At 33.8% G+C, this 27942-nt stretch overlaps 1 protein-coding gene and 1 long non-coding RNA gene across 4 annotated transcripts; both read left to right on the top strand.

The window, feature by feature from the left end:
* Nucleotides 1–141: 141 nt before the first annotated feature.
* On the top strand, nucleotides 142–12771 carry LOC110734540. Of its 3 annotated transcripts, none has more exons than XR_002513864.1 (9): nucleotides 142–588; nucleotides 1997–2074; nucleotides 8024–8664; nucleotides 8746–8987; nucleotides 9109–9321; nucleotides 9417–9510; nucleotides 9631–9732; nucleotides 9821–10257; nucleotides 12514–12771. It is a non-coding gene; the product is annotated as an uncharacterized LOC110734540 (long non-coding RNA). The 3 variants fall into 3 exon arrangements; XR_002513866.1 differs by having other exon boundaries at nucleotides 143–422; XR_002513863.1 differs by having other exon boundaries at nucleotides 144–2074.
* Nucleotides 12772–13937: 1166 nt separating this feature from the next.
* LOC110734533 (formate dehydrogenase, mitochondrial-like) lies at nucleotides 13938–27717 on the top strand. Its single transcript, XM_021914704.1, has 6 exons — nucleotides 13938–14239; nucleotides 23709–23883; nucleotides 24903–25443; nucleotides 25650–25774; nucleotides 27021–27133; nucleotides 27236–27717. Exons 1-6 carry the CDS (start codon nucleotides 14156–14158, stop codon nucleotides 27347–27349), a joined length of 1152 nt encoding a protein of 383 aa, XP_021770396.1. The 5' UTR covers nucleotides 13938–14155; the 3' UTR covers nucleotides 27350–27717.
* The last annotated feature ends 225 nt before the right edge of the window (nucleotides 27718–27942 follow it).

Raw genomic sequence — 27942 nt, 5'->3', positions numbered from 1 at the left:
TCAATGACCTAGTTCCATCCCTCGTCACACACACATATATATATATATATTTGGTTCGACGCTGTTGGTGTGGATTTTGGTACCGTCTTTTCTCGACGCTTTTTCTGGTTGAAGATTGACTCGACACTTAAAAGCGTCGGGAAAATCACGTGCTATGCACGTGAGTATGGATGCCCGTAATTTTGAAAATTTTAACTAATGAAAAACTTAGCGGGTTGTATTTTCACCCTCACTCGAATCAGGCTCCCAAATTCCCTTAAATTCCCTATTAAACTACCCATCCACTATTCTGCTCTCCTCCAAACCTGGACTCCATCATCACCGACAAAAAAAATCATTCCTTTTTGGTTAGTTTTTGGGTTTTGCTTGCTAAACTTCAAGGAATTTAGGGGTTTTTGGATCGTCAATTTCATAAATTTCAGGTATCAACTTACAATTTGCTATACAATATTGTTTCTCGGTATATATCTATCGTTTTTGGTACCTAATATCTCACAATTCTCTAAATTTCGTTAAAATTGGGAATTATTCTTTGCATGTCTTCGATTTTGAGTTAGTGTAGAACAAGAATCGATCTCTTATTGCGAGGTAATTTTTTGCCCTTAATTAGATATTTTAATTTCTTTTTATATTGTTTTTTTTTCGTGAATTCTGTTTTCAAATCCAAGGTTTCCATGTTTTTTTTTTTTTTTTTTATATTTTAAAGTAGTTTTTTGGTTTTTGTTATGATTTTTATGGCGTTTTTTTAGGGTTTTAGTTTGGAATTTTATGGGTTTATGATATGAATTTTACAGGCTTTGAATTTTCCGGTTTTTGATATGAATTTTATGGGGTTTTGATATGAATTTTATGGGTTTTTGATATGAATTTTATAGGCTTTGAATTTTATGGGTTTTTTTATATGAATTTTCTTTTTTTTTGAATTTTATGGGTTTTTGATATGAATTTTCTATGATGATTTGGTGGCTGATGATTGCATTTTGTCTTCACATGCTTTGCTCTTAGAAGCAATACTCATTCCCATATAAATACTCATTCCCATACAAATCATTAGACAACAACCCCAATACTCAGATTTATTTTGAAGAGTACAGCTTGTAAGAAATTTGGATTTGCATCATATCTTTATTTGTGGTTGTTTTTATTTGTTTCACACAAGTGATCATCAGTGGTAATATTTTCTTTGCCTTAGAATCTTAGACCGAATATGAGATTATGTGCTTTATGTATGCCTTTTAAGCTTGCTATGGTGTTCTAGTTCCTTAAAATCCCATTTTATGTCTTTTAAACTTTATTTACTTTTATTATAGTCTTGTATTGAATTTATTGGAACAAATATCTATTTTTTTTTTATATGCCACAAGAACTTTCAGTAAAACACACACCGGAAATCAGAAAGAAGTTTTACAAACTACAGGTTAAATACAAGAAAATCAATAATTACATGGAAAAGAACAAGTAGTACCACAAAGATGATCCCAACAGCCATAGCACTGCTATAGTAAAATATCAAAGACTCACTGAATGTGGAAGCCAGTGTAAGCAATAACGTACCCAGGTTTAGAAACACAACGCAATGTGCAGAGAAATCTGAAAAACAAATGTAAAACAAGATATGATGAATCAAGTCTTATTGTTAAGAATGTATAAGTTTGTTTGTTGGTTAAGATGATATGTATATTGCTGAAGATTTGGGTTGAGTTCATAATGAAGGTTGTGATAATTAGCAGGTGTGAAGATCAATTTAAGTTGAAATACATTTACATAGTATAATTTAGAGCTTGATAAATGATAATGCATGAAACTTGTGACACTGTTATAAATCGCTCACGCACTACTGCGGTACTGCCTCCCCTAGCCTTGTTCTCTTTCATTACCCATATTTTAGCTCTTATTTTGGACCAAGAAGTTTGAGTCTTTATATGTGGTGGTGGATTGCCATAAGGAGCCTGTATGTATGATCTAACATTCTAATCCAGCAATTTCATTTGCCTAGAAACCAATAGTTCCTACGGAGCTGTACTAAAAAGTGCGTGACTCTCAGCTTGTAGGACTTTCAGGCTACTCAAAAGAGGTATTTTTTTGAAATTTCAGATTTCCTTGTTGTTGTATTTTTTTAAAAGTTTTTTATGGGTTTTTGTGATGAATTTGATGGCGTTTTCTAGGGTTTTAGTTTGGGATTTTTCGAATATGTTTTGATATGCCTTTCTTGTTTTGAAGATTGTTGGCTTGATTAGTGTATGTCATATCTTATTTCAATTGTGTAGGCTTGATTAGATTTCCCTAATTGGATGTTTCATGTATACTATCTTCTAATTGCTTGAAAAACTTATATAACTTTTTATTTGTTGTTGCATGTTTCTTTCTAATTTTCTTCTTTCACCCCTCAACAAGTTTGTAGGCTTGAATTACTTACATTATTTTTAAGTGGATAAACTTCTTGATATTATAAGTTTGATGGATGTCTATTTACTTAGTGAAAGTGATGTCCCTATTATATGTTGGTTTAATGATCCTTGTAACATGATTTTTTTTTAATGTCATTGTTTTTACTTAGCAATTAATTATATACTTCTTTGTAGAAATGGATACTAGTTGGATTGAGTTACCAAGAGGTGATCCTAGTTATTCTAAAGGTTGCATGAACTTCTTGAAACTTGCTAATAAAGAGACTCTTTTACCAAATACATGGGAAACTAAATGCCCATGTAATAAGTGCAAGTTAAATAAAACGAATTCTATAGAAGAAGTTGGAGGCCATATTTTATTTTATGGTTTTTATAAAAACTATAGAAATTGGATATTTCATTGTAAAGATGAAGGGAGTAAGACCTATGATCTAAGTGATGATCAAGTAAATGCAGTAGGTCGAGATGATATGGACGGGTTACTAAGAGCAGCTTTTAGAGTTAATACACGACAAACCGACAAAACTCAAGATCCATCATTTAATGAACAAAGTATTGAAGATGACAATTCATATGACATGGATGAAGGGTTTACCATTTATCGCGAGGTAGATGATGAGTATCAATCAACTTTCTCAAATGAAGAACAGACAAAGTATAAAAACCTCATGGAAGCTTATGAAAATCGCCTGTACGAGGGGTGTACTACTTTTTCAAAACTTTCATTTCTATTGCATTTGTTTCACCTAAAGTGTATGTTCCATTAGTCTGCAGAGTCATTTAATAAATTACTTGAACTTCTAATTGACGGCATTTCCCATTATTAAGGAGTTTCCATCGTCCTATTATGAAGGCATGAAGATAATAAATGATTTAGGGTTAGGATATGAGAAAATCCATGCATGTCCAAATGATTGCATGTTATATTGGGGCGAATTCGCAAATAAAAGTGAGTGTCATATATGCCATACATCAAGGTGGAAAAATGGGAAAGGAAAGGAGGGTGATGTAAATGAAAAAGGAAAAGAAGCATGTAAGAAAGGCGAGGCAACTAAAGTAATGCGGTACTTTCCCCTTATCCCTAGATTAAAGAGGCTTTACATGTCATCTAAAACTGCGGAGGACATGAGATGGCACTTTAATCGTAAGGATGATAAGATTCTAAGACACCCTGCTGATGGCGAGGCCTGGAAAAAATTTGATGAAAAATATACAGAGTTTGCCGCTGATCCTCGCAGTATTAGATTAGGCCTATCGAGTGATGGTTTTAATCCATATCGTCTTATGAACACAAATTATAGTACATGGCCGGTGGTCTTCATTCCTTACAATTTACCACCATGGCTTTGCATGAAACCATCATCCTTTATTCTTTCTATAATTATTCCTGGTAAATTTGGTCCCGGTATGGATATTGATGTGTACTTGCAACCACTAATCCATGAATTGAAATTATTGTGGGAAGGTGTTGATGCTTTTGATTCTTATAGTGGAAGCAACTTCAAACTGCGAGCAGCCCTACACTCTACTATTAATGACTTTCCGGCTTATGCTATGATATCAGGTTGGAGTACAAAAGGCTACAAAGCTTGTCCTTCTTGCACTCATTCTACTTATTCATATAGATTTGGTGGCAAAATTATCTACCCTGGGTATCGAAAATGGTTGCCTATTGATCACCCATATCGTTCACAAGCTAATTTGTTTGATGGGAAAGAAGAATATGGTATTGCTCCGATTCGTACCAGCGGGACCGTAGTTTTGAAGCAACAAGAAGGGGTAAAGTATGTATATGGGAAGACAAAAAAAAAGTTCCTAAAAAAAGAGGGAAAAAAGCTGCCAATGAACTTGATGATGATTGCGATTCCGATGGTGATTATGTTCTTTGGAAAAAGAAAAGTACATTTTTTGAATTAGATTATTGGGAGCATAATCCTCTTAGACATAATTTAGATGTTATGCACATTGAAAAGAATGTGTCCGATATTTTATTAGGAACTCTTTTAGATATGGATAATAGTAGGGATGATGAGAGTGGCAGAGAAGCCCTAAAGAATTTGAATATAAACCCTCATCTATGGATCAACCCTCAAGGTTACATCTCGCCAGCTGCATACATCATGTCTAACGAGGAGAAAGAACGATTTTTGAAAGTCTTGAAAAAGATTAAAATTCTTGATGGATATGGATCTAATTTGCAAATATGTGAGGAAAGATGGGAAGAGAAGGAACCCGACTTACCACTAGCGCCTATCCGTAGCAGCCCGCTACCTAGTGAATCTAAAGCAACGGAAACTTATTAATATGAAAAGTCATGACCATCATATTCTCATGCAAGATATCCTCCCAGTTGCTTTAAGGGCGTCGAATGCCACAAGAGTTATTGACTTGCTTGAGGAGTTGTCTGACTTTTTTAAAAAGATATGTTCAACTGCTATAGATACAAGAGAATTAGATACGATTCAATCAAAGCTCGTGTTGACTCTTTGCAAGTTTGAAAAAGAATTTTTACCATCATTTTTTACAATCATGGTTCATCTACTAATTTATTTAGTGGAAGAGGTCAGACTAGGCGGACCGGTTCATTATAGATGGATGTATCCTGTTGAAAGGTACTTATTATTATTATTATTATTATTATTATTATTGTTATTATTATTATTATTATTATTATTATTTATTAATATTCTTTTTATTTGTATTATTTAATTTTTATATAATAATTTTTCCTATTCTTTCACATTCACATACAAAATCGTTACTATTATTCAAGGTACTTGGCCTTTTTGAAATCTCATGTAAGCAATAAAGCACAACCGGAAGGATCTATAGCGGAAGGTTACCTTTTGTGGGAGACAATTGCATTTTTTTCGAGATATTTAGAAAGTGTAGATACTATGTTCAATAGACCTAGAAGGAATGAGGATGGTGTATCAAACATTGACAACTATTTGTATAACTCTGGTGGTCGTGTTGTTGGAAAGAAAGAAAATGTCCGTTTGGATGATAGAAGTTTAAAGCAAGCTCATCGCTATGTTTTACTTCATTATGATGAACTAACCCCGGTGCTCAAGTAAGTAGCATTATGTGTTTAGTTAAAGCGTCCAATATATATTTGTTACTAACATAAAATTTACAATCTCGATAGTGAGTTCCTAAAACTAAAGAGGCAAGAGAATGACATTGGAGGAAGTCAAGCTGATGAATCTATTGAAAATCAGAGGATAATTGATGAATTTGTAGATTGGTTGCAAAGCCAGGTCATATGCTTTTACATTTAGGGTCTTTTTATTTTCATATTATACAACTTTCTAATTCTAACTTTATTACTCTCGAATTATAGGTCCATAATTTAGATGATAGCACGGTAGATGGAAAGTTAAGAAAAGCCTTAGCCGGTGGCTTGAGTAACCGCGGGAAAAGGATGAAAAGTGTTATTATCAATGGTTACAAATTTGATATTGTGGATCGTGAGTGATTTCGAGTAACTCAGAATTCAGGAATCATGACGGAAGCAGAGGGTCACGAATATTATGGAAAACTCAAAGAAATTTTGGAATTAGATTATTATGGTTCTTATAAGGTTGTATTGTTTCGTTGTGATTGGGTCGATATCCGTAGGGGTATCAAAACAAATCCGAATGGAAGTGTTCGTATCAATTTCTCAAAGTTGATGCACACTGGTCGATTTTTGCGTGATGATCCATTTGTTTTCTCATCTCAAGCAAAACAAGTTTTTTATATTGAGGATGAGATACAAAAAGGGTGGTGTCATGTTGTGAAAACTAAGCCTAGGGACTTGTTTGATATACCTGAATAATTTGTTTACAACTTTTATAATTTATTACAGATTTGAGTTCATAAATTTGGATGGGTATGTATTTATTATATTTCATTTAGTTATTCTAATTCATCAAAGTTTGCATTTTGTTAAATTAATTTCTGTTTTTATGGTACTAAGTAGTATTATTGTCTTGGTTTCTTATTGGTCGAATAAAAACTGAAATCAGAGTTGAAATACAGAAGTTAATTCAGATCTGAATACCAGAACTAAATTCAGAGTCAAAATCAGAACTGAAATCCAGAACTGAATTCAGATCTGAATTTCAGAACTGAATTCAGAACTAAACTCTAGAACTGAATTCCAAACTGAATCTAGAATTGAATTCAGTTCTGAATTGCAGCTCTGAACATCAGATTTTGTCTTTTTGGTCAAATTTATTTCTTGTTATTTCAACTCTAATGCATTGATTTTTGTTGTTCTTATTTTGTATTTCAGTTTAGATGTTTATTTTAGCTGTGCATATATAGTCTTGTCTTTATATCAGTTTTGTCTTTATATATTGTCTTTACTTTTCACTGATATTGTGATTATAACTGCCTTTCTGCTCTTTTACCGGTCAAGGTTAAGGCTTTTGCATCTTGACCGATCTTAAGACTCTTCTATTTCACATTAAGTGTTGTTGCTATTTGTAATGAACCCAAAATTAATTCTGAGTTGAGTTGCAGATCTGAAGTTCAGAACTGTAATTGAACTAAGTGCTTTTGCTGTTTGAATTCAGAACTGAATCCATAACTAAATTTAGACCTGATTTTTTGGGAGTTTAAATTCAGAAGATTGCCAAGGATCAGTATCATGACTAGCAGAAGATACTTCTTCTGCAGCTGCAGGAAAAGCAATAATGGTCATTATTCTTTCTAATATAAAGACTTTGATTGATTGATTCTCTCTAACATACAAGAAATTGCTAATAGTAAAAATGTGCTGCAGTCTCCAGAGAACCAAAAACAGAAAAGTTTATCTATTTGTCTTCAAATAGTAAAAACTACTTTATATTTTTTTTACCAATTCTAGAAATAATAATGAGTAAAAGCTCATACCTAGCACTTCAATATGAGGAAGCTTGTCTGTATATTCTGCTGTTGTAGTTGCCATGCTTGCCGTTGCTTTGTTTCCATTTTCAGAGTCTTCAAAATAATCACCATTAGACTTCCCATCACCCTATGTTACAATTTAACTTTTAATAAATACAGTCAGAATTTTCCAATACCAAAGAGACATGCAGTGTGATGCTTCACAAAAACAAATTTATTAGTTAGTTATTGGACTTTGACAAAAATCCATCATATGAATATAAACAAATTTGCCGCTACTTTTGTTTGCTCTGTTGGGGAATAGTTACTTTTTGGATGAATCATCTTTCCTTATTTAAACACCAACAAGGACCCTGCTAGTAGCAAGGTCTGAGGTTGAGGTGAAAGTAGCCTCACATGTGACAGGTATCAAGGGCAGTCCTCATTTAACATAATTATCAAATATTAATCAGTTGCATGTGGGAAGGCTGATTTTGACTACATTTTCAGTTCTGATTATCAAATATTCACTACATTTTCAGTTCTGATTTCGACTCTGAATTCAGTTCTGGTATTCAGATCTGAATTAAATTCTGTATTTCAGCTCTGAATTAAATGTGATATTGTGATTATAGTTCAGAACTGTACAGTTTAGATATATAGTTTAGATCTTTATATCAGTTTATTTTGTATTTCAGTTTATGTCTTGTCTTTATATCAGTGTTGACATACTAATGTAGCTTATCTTATGGTTTCATCAGGTAAAAGATGACTTATCGAAGCAAGAGAGAAAGCGAAATACTTTCTACCACAGCTAAGTCACATGATCCACTGTCAGCACAGTCACCAATTACAACTAATGCACATACTTCATCTACTACTGAAGTTGTTTCACAACCCACCAAAAAACAATCTACTAAGTCACCACATACTGAGGTACTTAAGGATGAAAAATGGGGACCTCTTTCTCCACCCATTACCACTACAAAATCTGACCAGCAACCACCTAATAGTGTAGGATCCATTTGGAAAAACCCTCATGGTTCAACATCGAATTCAGTCAAAAAAGCTGCTACATCAGGTTATCAGAAAAAATATCCAGCAAAAGTCTCACCTAATATCCCACCTAATATTCCACAATCAAGTAGACCAGACTCATCATTGAACTCCCTTTCTACTTCTCATAAACCTCTCGAGCAACCTGTGAGACGAGGAATTCAGAACCTTGAGACTGGTGCTGTTAAAACTTCAGCAACAACTCCACAGACTAATCAAGAATGACAAAAAAGTGGAAAAGAATCAGAAAAGATCCCGAAACAATCTAAGTCTTTACGACCAAGAGCACTTCCGGATTGGCCTCTAGACATAGATTTTGACGACAAGGAGGAGGTTCTAACCATAGGTAAATATTTCCCATTTAAATTAGTACTTTAATTTTTTAAACTGATTATTTCTTTTACCTTACTTTTTGTATTTAAATCAGATGCCAATGGTAATACTACATTAGTAAGTGGTATAATTCTGCCAATTGACGTTTGGAGTAATAATGGCGTCCAATACTATGTTGAATTCAATGATATATGCCAGCCAATTAGGAAAGGTGGACATATTTTGGTTAAATTCATTAGTATGATTGCAAAGATGGAAAGCCGTTGCCCAGTTGGGGAAAAAGATTGGCATGCAATCGACAAGCATTTCAAAGGGAAGATAATTACAGATATAAGAGTAAGTATATTTGTCCCTAAGCCATCCCTTTTTATTGTCAAAACATACATAATTAGCCGGTCTCTTATTATTTATAGATTACTTATTGATTTATGTTTATAACTAATTTTATTTACTGAAGGAACACTTTGTGATTCCTCCTGGTGCGGAATATGACAACCAGGCTCTCAAGCGTGCCAATAAATGTTGGATGCAATACAAATACTCTCTGAAACAGCAATATTACAAGCCAGAACAGAAGACATTAGATCAGATTTGCAATAACGTGCCACATGGAATTACTAGTAGTAATTGGGTAAAGTTGGTGAAATATTGGGATTCGGATAAAGGGAAGGTATGTTCAATACTTAGCTTACTGTGCATGAAGCAATATTTAATATCTTATTCATTATTATATAATAGATACATACTCTTTGAATGTGAGTGCAGGATATGTCAGAATGCGGAAAAAAAAGCACGAGCCTCCCAAAATCAGTTTCATACATCTGGATCTGAAAGTTTTGCAAACCTACAAGCTGATTATGTATGGAATATATATGTCATTTTATAATTACCTAGGATTGTATTTAGAGCATGTCTTTTTATATGCGGTTGATATTGTTGACTTTTCATATTAAAGCTCTTGTTGCTTTATTATTTATAGGAAGATGAACATGGACAGAAAATGAGCTTGTTAGAGCTGTGGATTAAAACCCATACGAGTAAAGATGGAAGCTTTCTTCCTAGCACAACTGAAGATTTTGTGGTATGGTTTTGTGACAGATTTCTGGTATGATTTTGTGCAAATTTTGTGGTATAATTTTGTGCAAATTTTGTGGTATAATTTGGTATAGGATGATGTTAAAGCTAAGGTTGAAGAGCTGAGGATGATGCACCCTAAGATGTCTGAACAAGAGCTCGAAGATGAAGCATTTCAACAAACTATGTATGGCAATGAGATTCCCGATCGTCCTGTGGGTTACAGATTAGGGGTTAAAAAGGGGGACATTTTTGGAGTACGTGGTGTGTTAAGGAAGGAAGGGTATGGAAAAGTTCAAAAGAGAATATTGTGATGGATAGTGTTAAAGAAGAAGTGAATGCTTTGCATAAAAAAAATGATACACTATCCCAAGAAAATGAAAAGCTGAAAGACCGGGTCGGACACAACAATCTTCTTCTTAAAGTGCTTGTTGGACAATTTTCTCAGATTGTAGGTGCAGTTTGTCAAGGGAATGCATCTCCGTATCTTTTAAACAAAGCATCTGAGTTCTTAGGAAAGGAAAAGCATCAGGTAATCTCTTTATAACTGAAATCAGAGCTGAAATCAGAGCTGAAATCCAGAACTGAATTCAGATCTGAAGTTCAGAACTGAAAATCAGATTTGAAATCAAAACTGTATTCAAAATGCTTGTGTGTGTGTGAAATTCAGAGCTTGTGTGTTTCTGTGTGTGAAAGTCAAAGCTTGTGAGTGTGTGTGTGTGTGTGAAAGTCAGAGCTTGTGTGTGTGTGTGTGAAATTCTGAACCTGAATCCTAAGAGTTTAAATGGTAGCATTTTCCTGACGACCCCACCTTTTTGGCCTTCCTTAGAAGCAAACCTTTCAATTTCATGATATCCTTCTGAATTACTTTTATGACTTTTTGATGAGTTATGAGGCTTATATTCTTAGCAGGAAGTGAATTGTCAGGTTGCTAGCTTTGTATCAAGGTTATAGAAAATTAGTTGAGCAAGAGAATTGAACTATTAATATGTATATATACGAACATTAATATTTGTCTAAAACATCCATTTTGGTACAATAATTTAAAATGTATGATTGTAAAAATTTTAACTTTTAAATTACAGATTTGTTTATAGGAATAGGTAGTTTCTAAGCTAGTTGTTGAGGTTTTGTATAAATTAAAGTAGAATAACATACCTAATCTGAACAACCTCTTGTTTGTCTGCCTTGCTTCCCTGCTGCTTGCTTGCTATAAATTAAAGTAGAATAGGTAGTTTCTAAGCTTGTGTGTGTGTGTGTGTGTGTGTGTGTGTGTGTGTGTGTGTGTAATAATAATCTGCCTAAGGTTCTCTACTCTAGAATACTCCCGTTTATACTGCTTGTCTGCCCTGCTCCCCTGCTGCTTGCTTGCTGTCCTGCTCCCCTGCCTAAGCTGTTTGTCTGCCCTGCTGGGACTTCGGATGCAACCTTTTAAGTAGAATAAAGTTACAACCTTTTGACCTTAATAATGCTAAATGAAAGATGAAAGTTCTTTAAAAATGGTTCAATCTTAAAAGCAATTTGAGTTCTTTTATTTTAGCAGCAATACTAGTAGAATCATGACTCACATCCTGCAACCTACGATATTCATAATCGGGGACTCAGGGTAATTGTGTCAAACACGAGTACTTGTCCATTTTTCTCACTTGGCTAGTGTATAAAGAATCAAGAATTTCCAGAGTAGTTTTGAGTTATAATTGATCAATTCGTATGAATTGTTTTAGCAAGAGTAGCACTTTCTTTACTTGAAAAATAAACCAAAATGGACATTATGAATTTTTGGTAATGTTATTTGATCTCACAACCTATATCTTTGAGAATTTTCTTAAATTATGTGTTATTGTATTCCATGTTGCCATTGGATCTCACAAACCATATATTGATGTTCAGGAAAAGTTACAGTAAATAGCCAATGTTACAGGCTATTATAGAAAATTAATCAAATTTTATGTTGGGATTATTAAACCTAGTACTCAGATTTTTAAGGAAAGGGGAATTCAATTGGTCTAGTAAATCTTTTGAAGCATTAGTACTGGATTTGCTTTGTTTCTCCAAGCCTTTCACTACTGAGACAGATCCTTTAGCCTTCTAGGGTTTGCTTTGTATCGTGTTTTTGTCCTTATCAGTATTAGATTCTAATTTGCAGTCTCTAATACATGCAAGTTTCACTTATAAAGGGCACAAATAAGAATTAGGCTCACAGGAACAAATCAGAAATTATAGCTTAAAATGAAGTGTGAAGTGCCAATACTGACATCCTTGTGTTGTGGATCCGACATGGGTACTACTTATGGTGAAATGAAGAGTCTGAGACTCTGAGTAACATAGCTCACAATCAACTGCAGATTATGAGACATAAATCATAACTACTCAAGACTAGATAATTCTGTCCTCAGACATCAGATTACCGATGCAGCACTCAGAAAATTCCCCATGCTTCTCATGTCAGTTGGATCTTGTTCATACATACATAAAGATTCATGCTTGCCTGATCAGAACCCCAACGCACCCATCCCCAACCCCAACAGACACATACCAACAGAATTCCATGCCAGCTTTTGTATTACTTGATCCATGCTTCGTTCAGTTAGGCTTTGGATTTGTCCCCAATACTGATTTAGTCAAGAACTCATGATGAAAGACCTGTTGGCTTTTTTGTTAATTTATATTTCTATGTTTAACTTACAATTCTATGTTTAAATAATATACAACATGTTGAATCTTGAGCCTATATTGGGTAATGACTAATGTACTAATTTATACTTTTTTTTTTTTTTTTTTTTTGAAGATTGGAAAAGGCAATGTAGGTGCAACAAGAGAATATGTCGGGACACTTGAGCATCAACAAGCGACTATATCTTCTATAAGGCCATCATCTATCTATTTTGGTTTTTAGCCTTATATTAGTGATGTATTTATTTAAGGACAAGCTACTATAATATGCGACGTTTTTTTTTTTTAATAATTGTGTTGATGTTTTCTTTTATAAATTTGTTAATTAACTATGTACTCTTATTAGTGTTGATTAATTATTGTTTTTTTTAAATCTAGTTATATAGAATATTTGTTTATTTTTATTTTTATTTTATTGATTTTTAATTTATGATAAATTTAAATAACTATAATGTATGTATGATGGTAATAATTTAATAAAAGGAAAAAAAAAGCTTAAAAAAAATTCTAGACGCTTTTTAATGTCTACATATTCGCACATTTTCAAATTTCAAAGATTTTCCCGCCATACCATAGGCTGACACGAATAAACGCAAGACAACAAAAAGCGTCGATAAATTTGAGTTTGTGGACAAGTAAAAGCGTCGCTAAAAAAACTACACACATTTGGGATAATGTGCGAAATACATTATTTTCGACGCTTCGTATATTAGTTAGGACACAAAAAAGCGTCGATATTCTCGACATAAGAAGTCACCATTATGAGAAGAGTTATAAAAGGATGTAATCAGCCTAAGGGAATTACAAAGAGAAGTAATAATGCTAAAAGTTTACAATGTCATAATGGACATACATTAATATATCCTCCTTCCGTCTTCTTTTGTTTGTGGAGAAATGTGAAGTAATGAAAGTATATAGGAAAATAAAATTTCGAATTAATAAAGTAATAAAAGTGAATGGGAAAAAGACATTTTCAATCAATAACAATATACTAAAAGACACACCAGCAATGACACGTGTCATCTTCTGGTGTGTCCTTAGCATATTTTTTAAATTTAAAAAATAAAACTTTTAAAAATTGGCAGATTATATACGCAAAATGTTAACTTCCAAAATTTAGGGAAAAAATCGTAGAATAATATATTTATAAACATAAATATCTAACCATATCTTTGTTTAAATAAATTCCTATATTAGTAATTACTTTTTAATGTATAATGATTATTTATAGTAAAAAAAATCATGAATATACATTTTTCAACTTGGTGAATGAAAAATTATCATATTTGAAATATAAATAAATTGCCATCAAGGTTCAAAATAGAAGGAAGCAATATAATATGTATTCAAAAAAGATAAAAAAAAAAATTAAGTAGCTTGATTAGAGATTTAAAAAAAAATAAAATTGATACTATGTGATAAAAATTAAAAAATTATGCATGACATGAGATCTAACCTAGTTAAAAAAATGATTAAAATACATGATAAAGATAAATTGATTGATTGAAGAGTGTAAAACTCGATAATACGGAGTACATTATCCAAAAAAAAAAGGGATAAGAGTAATGTCAAATAAGCAATTACGTTGGAGAAAAAGGAGGTAGTAATAGCAAAACCAGACACGTAGCCGACGTAGGTGGCGATTTCAACAAGAATTGGCAATTCGATTTTTGATCATCATTTATTATTTAAACTATCGTTCAGACTGAATTGAAAGACAAAAAACAGGAGTAATCAATCAAGTAATAATTACGGCGATGAGGCGTGCAATTACATCTGCTGTCAAATCTGTCACGGCTAATTCTGCAAGATCATCTTCATCTTTCTCCAGAAATCTTCAAGTAAGCAAGCATCGCCCTTTTATATTCATTCACAATTTCCTTTTCAAATTATTTCTTTTATTACTTTATTCTTAACCTTTGATATTTTGGATAAACCATGATTTTTTTTAAATTGATTTACGAAGTGGTTATTTTTGTCTGTAATTGCGACAAGGAATCTGCCAAGCTGAAATTTATAATTTCTTTTTAAATAAATAAATTATTCTTAGATGGATTATGTTAATGAGCAGATTTACTGCATAGAAATGGATTTTATTTTTATTATTGTTTTTTTAATTTTTCATTTGTAAGGTGGAATAAATAAGCACCTTTTTATGTGATGATAAGAGCAACTCCAATAGTTAAAGGTAGGGACCTATTTGCAATTTTAAATAGTCTCTAGCTACTAGCTTGACTATTGGAGCAAAAATATATAATTAGTTTAGTCAAGCAAATTAGCTAGGCAAAGAAAAAAACTTGCCAAAAAGAAAAGTCAATTAGTAATTAAGATAAATATAATAAATTGATAATTTAAATAGTAAGCTAATAGGTAGCCATTGGGGATCAAACTAGGTACAAACATAATTAGCTTGGAAGCTTATGTGGCATGACAATTAGCTTGTCATATATATTTTGGTAATTAAATATAAACATGTGATGTTTTATGTGTCAAATCAATGTTTTTTTTTTTTTTTTTTTTTTTTTTTTTTTTTTTCTAATTCAAAGGTCAAGTGATATCTTTAATTGCAGAGTATGAGAAAGACATTTACGGTGTGTTTGGATGGAAGGAAATGGAGGGAAAGAAAAGAAAGGAAAATGGAGAGATGAAATATCCTTCATTTGGATAACAAATGAGGAAGGAAAGGAAAGGAATTAGAGGGGAGAGAAATGGAGGGATTAAATTGCAAGAAATTTATCCCTCCAACAAGGGAGAGATTTGGAAGGAAAACTCACCATTCTTCCTTCCCCTCCCTTTCCCTCTCCTCCTCTTCTCCTCTATCCCCTTCTTTTCCTTCCCCTTTATTTATCCAAACACACTATTAAATTGTACAGATTATCCAGTACAATATATCAATGTTACTTATTAAACGTGAGTCAAACATAAATCTGACATTAAAACTAGTATGCTACTAATGATTAATCACTCTATCCCAATTACAATATAATTGTTTGTTATTTGACAATTTATTAAAATAAATCTAATGAAACAGTGATTGATTTGAACCGGTGACCTCAAGTTAAATACTAAGTGTTATCAAATTAAATCGGAAGGTAAAATAAGAATCAGAAAGAAATAAAGGAAGATATTAATGGAGCTTAAACACCAGAAGTAAGTTCCATTAATGGAGGGAAGCTTCTTGTTTATAGTAGGAGGAGAAATGAATCTAGAAGAAGTGAGTAAAAAATAGAGTACAGTGGTGTATTTATACTACTCACTGTTTATTATAAGAGAAAAACAAGAATACTGAAAAACTTTTAATATAGCTGGCAAAGGTAATAACTAATTCCTAACAACCTTAGCTTGCACTTGAGCAAACGTGTTGTAGGCGTCGTTCGAAGTGCGTCTACGTTAAAGCATGTGTGAATATGTTTGACACTCATAGGAAGTGGGAATTGACATTACGATTAGGGACAACGATTAGGGACAAAGAAAGTAGGGAGCCGCCAACAAGTTTTTAAGGAACTTGTAAACCGTTCACTAATCATTTAAGGCAACCAACCACGAATAAGGGATAACGAAGGCAACAACGATTGACCCATGAATGTTACACCCCATTCATAATCCATGAGATTACTAACTCCATATGGTTCGGAACCACGAATGGAGGATCGGGGATGATGGTAAGAAGTGAGTCATGGAGTCACATTCGTCCGTATTGACTTCCACTCTATTCTTATGGTGAAAAGTGATTCTTGCGATCTCAAAGGCATACTAACAAAATATTCAATTTGCTCCAATCTATTATTACACTAAATTGGTTGAATATTAATGCAACACATAATTCTAAAATATTGTGATCACTTGAATTAATAACAAGATTAAAAAGGAACCTAAACCGGTTGTCCAAATTATCTTATTAGGCATGATTTTCAATTACTTATTCCCTTTAAACATGTAATATGGTGATCAATAAAATATAAAAGTCAACATTAATATAGGAAGCAATTCAACAATAATAACGTTAGTCAAATAAAATAATAATAATAACCCTAATCATGACTAGCAATATTAAAATAAAATAAGAGTAATTAAATTAATTAATTACTCACATTCCGTACGTTCCTTAAAATTGCTACATCATGAATAAATTGTTCGTAAAATCAATAAAAAATATAAATCAAATGAAAATTAAATTAAATAAATGAAGATTCGATTTGGTCCAAACCCACAGTCAATTATACCTTTCACGCCTTGGTTTAAGGACGAAACCTCGGGTGTTGTATGGACTCCTTGGAGTGCTTAAGGGAAGTATTGTGAGAGAATAGGGTGACTAGTATTTAGGCTAAAGAGGGAGAAGAAAATTATTTTGTGATCAACCTTGTTGATGATTGAAAAAAAGGGGTGATATGGCCTCTATTTATAATGAAAAAACAAAGATTGAAGAATTAAGATAAGATCCGAATTAAATCGGAATAAAACTCGATAGACTGCAGTTTTTGCGGTTTTTGTTTTTATCATATCTTTTGATCCAGAAATCGGAATAAGATAAATAACATATCGTTGGAAAGCTCTTGAAGTCTACTTTCTAACCCAATTAGAATCAGATTAAAATATTTTGTAGAATAAAAGATATGGACAAAATAGTGGGACGGTGTCAGTTTTGGATAGAGTTTGATATTTTATTTATATCTTTTTCGTTATAGCTGAGAATTGATATTATAATATATCATTGGAAAGATAAATTCAAGAGCTATCCAATCATATAAGATTTGGATAAAAACTATGAGGCACGAAAATAATATCTATCTATCTTTGAACGTCTTTCAATTCGAATAGAATTAGGACTTAAAAAAAAAAAACGAGTTTTATTTAATTTCAAACTCTTTAATCTTATTTTTTAAAAAAGGATAATTAAGATATTTTAGAAACTTACAGAAGCTTCCAATTAATCCTAATTGGTTTAGGAATGAGATTAAATCATTTGGACCCTCCACATGATCATTGGGTCGTAGGTAAGGTGGACTTAGGTTCGGTTTAGGCTCAGTTTAATATTTTGGTCATAACTTATTCGTTATAACTCGGTGTTGGGCTTATAATATATCGTTGGAAAGCTCTTTTCAACCCTATCAAACTATTAAATCGTTGGACCCATATTATGGACCAAAATAAACTGGACTAAACGCTTTTATAAAAAGAACATGAAATGAATGATTTTAAAGGACACCAAATGAATTATTTTGGGTTTAAAGGTACGAAAAGAGGAAAATAAGTTATGGTTTGGGGGAATCAGCTAGGAATTGGGTTGGTTTATGAAATGGAAATATGGATTTAAGCACTCCAAGATTAAATACTCAACCCGACCAATAATGGCGGGGAAAGGTTGTTCATTATCAGCTTTGGTTTCGGGGAGACATTTTTAGGTGTCTACACGTGGCAAGTATATTTCATTTCCTATACTTCACATCCCCCCTCAAGCTTGGTGTGAACACACCAGGCTTGGACTTGATCATATTGAACTGAGGAGAAGGTAGAATTTTAGTCATGATGCCAGCCAACTAACACTGAGTAGGCAAGTATGTTAGCTGAATGAGACCCTCAAGGGCCTTCTCTCTTGTAAAATGACAATCAATGGCTATGTGCTTAGTCCTTTCATGAAAGACTGGGTTTTTGGCTATGTGGAGAGCAGGCTGCAAATTTCTGATTCCAATCCTAGAACTCTGACCAACCAAGTCACTTCTGAGGCAGCAGAGGCCATGGCCCTGTACTATGAAGTTTTAGACATTGTAGGGTGCTTTTTAGACTTCCAGCTTAATCCCTGATCTTCTGGTATCAATACAATACAATACAGGCAGCCCTATCATAATCAGATGAAGACCACCTCTGAATATAATTCCCTGAGCATGTAAGTGAGGCAGCCTAGGAGCTTGCATGAATTGGCTTAGATACTTCTTAACCCATGTTGAGCCAAATCAGGTCTAGTATGGGTTAAGAAGTTCAACTTCCCTACCATACACTTGTAATAAGATGGGTCTTGCAGTAGTTCACCATCATCACACTGCAGTTTAAGATTAAGTGCAAAGGTGTAGCAACTGTCTTGAAAACAACAATACCACTATCTTCCAAATATTTCTCTAGTAAATTTTGCCTGTGACAAGGTAGTCCCACCTGTATAACCAATTTTCATACCGAAGAAATAGGTAAGAACACCAAGATCCTTGATACTGAAGGTTGAGTGCAGATGAGACTTCAATGCTTGAACTTGCTTCATGTCAGTTCCACAACAATGTCATCTACATAGACAGCAAGAATAGTAAGATGACCATGAGAAATCTTCGGGAACAAAGAGTAATCATTTTTAAACCGAACCGCTGATAGCCCAAGAACTTTAATTCAGCAACCAATTTCTCAAACCACTGCTGCCTTGTTTTAACCCATACAAGGATTTTCTTTATTATCTAGATTAGGAACTCCCTCAAGCATTCTTATATAAACTTCATGTAAATTGCCATGTAGGAAGGCATTCGCAACATCCAGCAGAAAAATAGTCCAACCATGGTGAGAAGCTAAGGCAATTATACTTCTCACAGATGCCATCTTTACTATTGGTGAAAAAGTCTCTTAGAAATCTATTCCATACTTTTGGGTGAACCCCTTAGCTACTAGTCTTGCCTTAAACCTTTCTGTTGTTCCATCTTTCTTCAGCTTGATTTTATAAACCCATTTGCTGCCAATAGCCTTTTTTCCTTTGGGTAGATCAACTATTTCCTAAGTCTTGTTGTCTTGTAAAGCTTTTATACCGCCTCTTTTTAAGAAACTTGTGCCTTCAGAGAAGCTACTTCTGCTTTATAAGCCTTGTGATCAGTAGGTAAACTGCTGTATGACACTAAATTGCACCAATGAGTGCTTTTTTCTGTAATAGCACTTCCACAAACATAGTTTATCATCCAAGCAGGTAACTTAGTAGGTCTTGTGGACTGCCTCAACACAGATGTACTTGACTGAGTAGACAAATCAGTCAAATTGGTGTCTAAAGGGGAAGTGTTTGGGATATTTGTGGAGGTGAAATGTTTGGGATATTTTATGGAGGTGAAGTGTTTGGGATATTTTGTGGAGCTGAAGTGTATCAAAGGTGAAAGAGTTTGGACAAGGAGTATGAGCAGGAAGGAAAAATGGAGTTGGAGTGGTTTGAGGAGAAGGTGAAATATGAAATGGGAAGTGTCTTTCATGAAATACAATGTCTCTAGATACAAAAACCAAAAACCTTCCTGGTTTCCAGGTGTAAGACTTTATAACCATTTTGTGTAGGTGAATACCCTATAAACACACAACCGTCAGCTCTAAAATCCAATTTTGCTCTGTGTTGTTTTGGTGTAGAAACAAAACATAAACGCCCAGAAGCTCTAAGATGTTCTGTTTCAGGTTTCTTTCCATAAACCCTTTCATAAGGTGTGCTATTTCCCAAGGGTCGAGAAGGCATCCTGCTTATCAAGTAGGTTGCACACTATATGCACTCTCACCAATAGGACACAGGAAGCCTAGACTGAAAATAGAGAGCTCTCCCAACTTTAAGAAGATACTTGTGTTTCCTCTCAACAAGTTGAGGTGTATCACTACAACTGGTTTGATGCAGAATACCTTTTGATTTATACAACTGAAGTATAGCACCCTCATCCAGTTCTTTAGCATTATTAGTTATAATCACTTTTTAAACTGATTCTCAATATACAACACAAAATTTGTCAAAATTGCAACAGAATCTGTTTTACACTTCATCAAATGTACCCAAACAGATCTAGAAAAGTCATCCACTATTGTCAAGAACATATTACATCTATCATGAGTCAAAGACCTATAGGGTCCCTAAACATCAACATGAAGTAACTCAAAAGGGGTGACAGAATGAAAAAAACTATGAGGAAAAGATTTCCTATGCTAGATACTACAAATGATCTCATATGTCGTCTTATTACAATCTATTTTATCTTGTACAAGGTTCAGCTTATTAAAAGGTATATGCCCTAGCCTTAAGTGTAACAACTTGGCTTGATCTAAAGCACTTTGTGACAATCTAGAAACTGAGAAGCAGCAGTCTTGTCAGATGTCTAACCAGCAAAATACAAACCATTTCCCACTCTACCAAGAACAAGTGGAGGAGTCACCATTTCCCACTCTACCAAGAACAAGTGAAGGAGTCAAATTGTGTTGTCCCTGAATAATGCACTTATCATTAGTGAATACCATATATAAGATTGAACTCAAAACATGGCACATATTTAAGATTGAACTCAAAACATGGCACATATATAAGATTGAACTTAAAACATGGCACATACAGAACGTACACAATTTATGCACATATATAAGATTGACCTCAAAACATGGCACATACATCACATTCCTCAAAACAATACCATTAGGCAAATTGACAGTTCCCATATGTGTCACTTTTACTTTTGTCCCATCTGGTATTGTAATGTGATTGTTCAAATCCTGAACAATTCTATAATCAGCAAATAATCCAATTTGTGACACATATGATCAGTGGTCCCACTATCAACAATCCAGCCATTACTATAAGAAGCAGACAAGAGACAATAATTACCTGCAAACAAAGCATTCCCATCTCCTGTAGCATTCATGGAATCCATCTTCTGTCTGTTCAAAAAAACTGACTGATTTCCTCCTTTGTTAAACTTGCACTTGGATCAGACTAAAAATGAAGCTAGACTCTTCACTCACAGAATCAGCAAAATGAGCAAATCTTTTGAAACCCTGAGGTTGCTGCTGACTTGCTTTATACCCAGGTGGATAACCATTCAACTTAAAGCACCTTTCCATATTGTGTCCTGTCATCACAGTAGTAATTAATTGTTCTTTTAGCTCCAGCATTCTTATTGTGCTGACTATTGTTCTGGTATCCTCTGCCATAAGAACCCTTGTTGTAAGACTGATTCCTATCATCAAACCTCCTTCAGTTAGCAGCAAATGCAACTGGTTCTTATTGTTTTTGACTCCCAACACTCAGAGCTCTATGCCTTTCTTCTTGCAAAATCAACCTGTAAGCTTGAGCTAAAGTTTGTAAACTGGGCATCATTAAGATATTTGACCTAACATTGGCATAGTTGTTGGCCACTTCATCAAGAAAACCATTAGCCTTTGATCTTGCTGGACTTTGATGTATTTCTGAGTTAATGCACAAGTACAAGAACTACATACACATGTAGGCAAAGGAGACAAGTTATCCAGTTCATCCCAATGTTTCTTCAACTTAGATAGATAAATCCTCTTGCTCAGTGTTTGAAATATCCTGCTGTAATGAGTACAATTATGCTGAAGATGCATGACCAAATCTCTCCTCTAAATCCAACCAAATCTCCCTTGCAGTATCAACAAACAGAATACTGCCTGCAATTTGAGGGTCCAACACAGCAATAATCCAACCAATGACCATGCTATTACATCTATTCCATGCCTTAAAAGTAGCAGATTCAGCACTAGGTTTGGGTAAAGAACCATCAACAAAACCCATTTTGTTTTTAGCAGGCAAACCAATGATCAGTGTCCTCTTCCAATTTCCATAACTAGACCCATCAAACACACTCGAAACAAGCTTTAACCCAGTGAAATCAGATGGATGTAAGTAATACGGACTAGCAGGATCTTGACTTACATCTCTTTCTTGTTGAGCCATTTTTAGAACTATTGAACCCAGAAGAATTATTCAAGAAACAATCAAGAATTCAAGAAAATGCACAAAGAAACTCCAAAATTCAGCACAAAAGTACAATCAATCAACCACAATTGCTCAACAAATCAGAACCAATCAATCAAGTAATCAATTGCACAATTCACGCACAACCCAGAAATTAAAGAAATCAGAAAACGCCCAAAAAATCAGAATAGGAATAATACCAGAATTATGAACTTGCTGCAACAATGGCGACAACCTAGAAATCCGCCATTAACGAAGCTCCAGAAACCCAGAGAACGCACTCTCGCTCTTATCAGATTACATCGGAAGCTAACATAAGAAACAGACAGAAATAAAGGAAGATATTCATGGAGCTTAAACACCAGAAGTAAAATCCATTAATGGAGGGAAGCTTCTTGTTTACAACAGGAGGAGAAATGAATCTAAAGTGAGTAAAAAATAGAGTACAGTGGTGTATTTATACTACTCACTGCTTATTACAAGAGAAAAACATTTAATACAGCTGGCAAGGATAATAACTAATTCCCAACAACCTTAGATGATGTGGCAAGTATACTAAACGAGTATACTTCACACTAAGGTATGACAAATTGCAAGCAAGCATGTTTTCAAAACTAATAAATTATTAAATATCTAAAATGAAAAAGAACTGATCATCACATTCAAGCAAAAACCCAAGGCGTTAACCACATGAGAGAATCTTCTTTAAGGCTAATAGGGGGCTTGACCCCTAAGATATATCAATTGATTTATCAGATATTATGAAATTATTGCCTTAAATATAAACGTATAAAAAAGTTGTGTAAAAATAGGTAATTGGGTAAAATGGTTGTATTTTTAATTACCAGAGGCTAGTAACACTAGTAATCTAGTATTGTATACCCCTCCGTTTTTTTTAAATTTTTTTTTTTTAATTAATTTTTTTTTTCAAGTGAAACCTTTCTCCTTGCACATGTTCCGATGCAGACCAATAGTATCTTTAATTATCAAGTACCACAAGACAGACATTAATCACAAACATTAGTTAAAGTTGATTAGATAAATAGTGTAATGTAATAACATTTTACTTAAGGAAAACAACAGGAATATTGTGTACTTCTTGAATTTGTTGTCAAATTTTTAAGTTTTATAACATTCCTTGTGAGTAAATTGAAATGGGACAAATGGAGTACTATGATGAAGAAATTATCAATGTTGTTACATAGTCTAAATAAAAAGTTTTAAAATATATTTTGTAAGAAATCTATGAATTTTTTTTTATTGTTTACGAAGTATTTTTTTAATTTGCTAGGCAGGAATGTATTGGGTAAAATTTGTTTATAATCAGCCACTAGTGCTAGCTATCTGGGTTTAGAATTTAGATCCTTGTTTGTCATCGATTGGTGTGAACACTTGGAGTTTTGGAATTTCAAGTGCATTTATGTTACATAAAATGAAGGGAACTAGATATTTCGTATTAAATTGGAACATGAGACTGTGTAGCAAAAATTGTATATAATAAGTTGAGTATTGATGTAAGTTGGTAATTTGAAATTAAATTTTCTTATCGACTACTCTTACTCTTATAAATTTTACTGTGTTTGACATCTTTAACTCCTCACGTACTTGTTAAACAGGGTTCTTCGGGTAGTAGCAAGAAAATTGTAGGTGTCTTTTACAAAGCAAATGAATATGCATCAATGAATCCCAACTTTGTGGGTTGTGTGGAAGGTTCCCTGGGGATACGAGACTGGCTGGAGTCGCAGGGCCATGAGTACATTGTTACGGATGACAAAGATGGACCCAATTCTGGTAGGTTTTCTAGAAGACTAAATTTCTTTTAGACATAAGCAAAGCTACTTTTTCATCCTTTTTTCCCCATTCTGGTCTTGCTTTAGAAGTGAAGGGTGTACAAACTGAGAATGGAAAACCAGTTTATTTCCTTGGAACATGGAACGATTTTAAGCTCTATTCATTCATACAGGGAGATGAATGTATGTTGTTGTATGTAGTGGAGACCTAAAATGCTTGATGATTGAAATCTTAATTGCAAATTAAAGAATTTTGAGGACTATTAGCTGGTAAGCTCTATTCATATGACAAAAAGTTGCTCTTTGTAGTGGAGAGCTAAAATGCTTGATAATTGATATAGTAATTGCTAGATAAAGAAGTTCGAGGACTGTTAGTTGGTAATTGGGCATTTGAAGCAAGTAGTGGAATAGAGGAGTGATATGCTTTCTGTAGTTGCTTATGACTGAAAAGCATAGCTTTGGTCTTCGATGTTATTATGTGCGCAAATATACTGAGATTTTTATGACCATTTACATGTGCAAAAGTGCAAGTAAAAAAAATTGGAGTAGGGTGGCTGAAATTAACAAAAAGAGAGGGAAATGTACTTGTAATGGACTTGATGCATATATCTACAGAGTGATGTATTGAACTTCTTTCTGCATTATTGCGTCTATTCACAATATTATATTTAGCATTTGTTTGTAGGTCCTGGATTATTTAGGCCTGTTGCTTATGGGTCATCGCTTTCTCAACATTATCATGTTTCTGCCGAATTAACGTGGAAAAGCTTATCCTAATCTGATATGATTAAATTAGAAATTTAAACTACAATTTAATTGAATGTTTTGATATTTATGTGCTGTGTAATATAATACTCTTTCCATCTCTAGTGATTACTGATTAGCACATTACTTGCGTATCAATCGTTTGGATATCCCCTGTATTACAATAAGGAATATCAACTATTTCATTTACCACAATACCATTATGGGCACCAGACTTTTTATATTAAATTATAGTAACCCTTCATTTGATTGCAGAACTAGAAAAGCATATGTCTGATCTCAATGTTCTCATAACAACACCTTTTCACCCTGCCTATGTTACTGCTGAGAGGATCAAAAAAGCAAAGAACTTGGAATTATTACTCACCGCTGGAATCGGGTCTGATCACATTGACCTGGAGGCTACAGCTGCTGCTGGTCTTACAGTTGCAGAGGTAACTGGAAGCAATGTTGTCTCTGTCGCTGAAGATGAGTTAATGAGGATCCTCATTCTCGTCAGGAACTTCTTGCCAGGATATCATCAGGCTATCCAAGGGGAGTGGAATGTTGCGGGTATTGCTTACAGAGCTTATGACCTTGAGGGCAAGACTATTGGAACTGTTGGTGCAGGACGGATCGGAAAGCTTTTGCTTCAGAGACTGAAGCCATTTAATTGTAATCTTCTGTATCATGATCGTATCAGGATGGACCCAGAAATGGAGAGTCAGACAGGAGCAAAGTATGAGGAGGATCTTGTAAAGATGCTTGGCAAATGCGATGTGGTTGTCATGAATACTCCTCTTACCGAGAAGACCAAGTATGTGGTTTCTTATCTGAACTGCACATCTCACCTTATAATATATCATATTATCATGTGCTCATTTGTGATCTAGGTCATTGGGAAAGTAGGCAAAATTGATTTTTTTATTTATATATTTTTAAAGTTAGCACTAGGCTTTCACCTATTCCTTGAATTTGTAATTTTTAAGTATGTGTTTAGCAAATTAATTATCTATGGTGCAGAGGAATGATTAACAAGGAGATGATTTCAAAAATGAAGAAAGGAGTGCTAATTGTTAATAATGCTCGTGGAGCACTCATGGATACCCAAGCTATTGTTGATGCTTGCTCAAGTGGTCATGTTGCTGGTAAAAATTCTCTGTTCTTTGATTTATTGTATTCAATGAACTTCCAATTTTAGGTTCCTTTAAAGTTTAAACTTATATTGCAGTTTTGACAGCTTAATCAGCTTCAATGACACCAACTATAACCTCAGATGACAACCCAATCTTAGATGGGTGCACTCCACACCATAAGCTATGCTGTTGGGTTCAAGGCATGACATTTTTCACCCTTGGTTCATGACCTGACCTATTATGTTAGAAAAAAAATTCACGCCTTGCAGCCAATAGTGCTGTTTATTTCATGCCTTACACCCAACAATGTTGTTCCCGGTGTTTGAGTGCACCCACTCAGGTTGTGCAGTCCTATGCACCCAAGATATATGTCATTCAGTCCAATTTCGTATTATATTCTGCGATATAGTTGGGTTTTTATTTATTTATTTATTTTTTTTTAAAAAAGATACTTATACAATGTGTTGTATAAAATGAACTTTTTCTTCGAAATGGAGAAATCTTATAAGTTTCACATATTGCATTATAAAATTAAGGTGCAAAGTAAACTAGTCATATTATCCCTAACTAAAATCTTCTTTATTCCTGCCCCCTAACTAAGATCTTTTAGTCTCGCGAGAAGACGTTCCTAATATACTCATGTATCATATTTCGGAATAAAAAAAAATTAAATAAAAAACTAAGATGTTCTCTATGCCACTTTTGTTGATTGAATTATTTCATGCATGTTAAATGGAGGTTAGGAAGAGTTAGGGTGTGTTTGGATAAAGAAATGGGAAAGAAAAGAAGGGGAGAGAGGTGCAGGGGAGGGAAGAGAAAGGGAGGGGAGGGAAGAAATATGAGTTTTCCTTCCAAATCTCTCCATTGTTGGAGAGATCAAATTCTTACAATTTAATCCTTTCATTTCTCTCCTCTCCAATTCCCTTCCTTCCACATTTGTTATCCAAATGAAAGATAATCTATCCCTCAATTTCCCTTCCCTTCCCTCCATTTCCATCAATCCAAACAAACTGTTAGAGATTAAAATTCTTGTTATAGTGACAGAATTTTATTAAGGGTATTATAGCATATATACATATATAGTTTCTAGATTGTTGTATACATATCATGCTAATTCTTACCTCTTACTAAGTTACTAGTGTACCGTTACCATTCTCAATTTCTTACATTGAGTTGGATTTATATTTTTAAAACATAAAGCACTCAAATTAGGATTCTCGGATTGGAGCTTAAAACAAGTTGTAACATTACTTCACAGGGTATAGTGGAGACGTTTGGTATCCACAACCAGCTCCAAAGGATCATCCTTGGAGATACATGCCGAATCATGCCATGACCCCTCATATTTCTGGCACAACTATTGATGCTCAGGTAATCTGTGTAAATTTTTGCTCAAGTCTACACACTTTTGTTCGTAGGATTTCGTTATGGCTCAATGAGTATGAACTTATCACTTGAATTGAAATGCTGCAGTTGCGCTATGCTGCTGGTGTAAAGGATATGCTGGACAACTACTTTAAAGGAGAAGATTTCCCTCCTCAAAACTACATCGTCAAGGAGGGTGAATTAGCATCCCAATATCGCTGATCATATGCTTTTGCGGATATTTATGAATGGTTAGTCTGGTATAATCAGGCATCTTGTAATAAGAATTCCTATCTAAATGAAGGTACCTGAAACTGCGTATTTGCGACAGGCCTTACTTATATAATTTGAGCTCTTTGCTCCCATTGCTTGTTAATTGATAGATCTCAAATAAGTTGGTATGTTATGCCTTCTTAAAGTTTGATTTTCATTGTCAGTAAATGTGAAGTAAGTATCTTTCAGTTCAATGATGTATCAGTGGAGTTGATGTTCTTAACATCCGTAATGTGGTGGAAATTGTGATAGTATTAAATAGTGAATTATGCAGGGTTTTTCTAAGAGATCCAATATTCACACTACTTGTTTTAAAAGAAAACTAGTGTATAGCTTGGGCGATGTCCCGGGTTGCTACTAATTTTAGTTATACAACTATTAATTAATTTTTTCAAAAAGACATTTAATAGGTTGAATGTGTTTTTAATACTTTTGTAGTATAACATAATTTTGTGTGCAATGTTATAACATAACTTGACATTTATTTAGATGGTTAAACAATGATTTTTCTTCTTAAAGGTTGACTGTTCGAACCTTTACAT

Source organism: Chenopodium quinoa, unplaced genomic scaffold, assembly GCF_001683475.1.
Source record: "Chenopodium quinoa cultivar QQ74 unplaced genomic scaffold, ASM168347v1, whole genome shotgun sequence".
NCBI lineage: Eukaryota > Viridiplantae > Streptophyta > Magnoliopsida > Caryophyllales > Amaranthaceae > Chenopodium > Chenopodium quinoa.
Note: the sequence above shows the minus strand (reverse complement) of the source record. Positions and strands in the feature narration are given on the sequence as shown.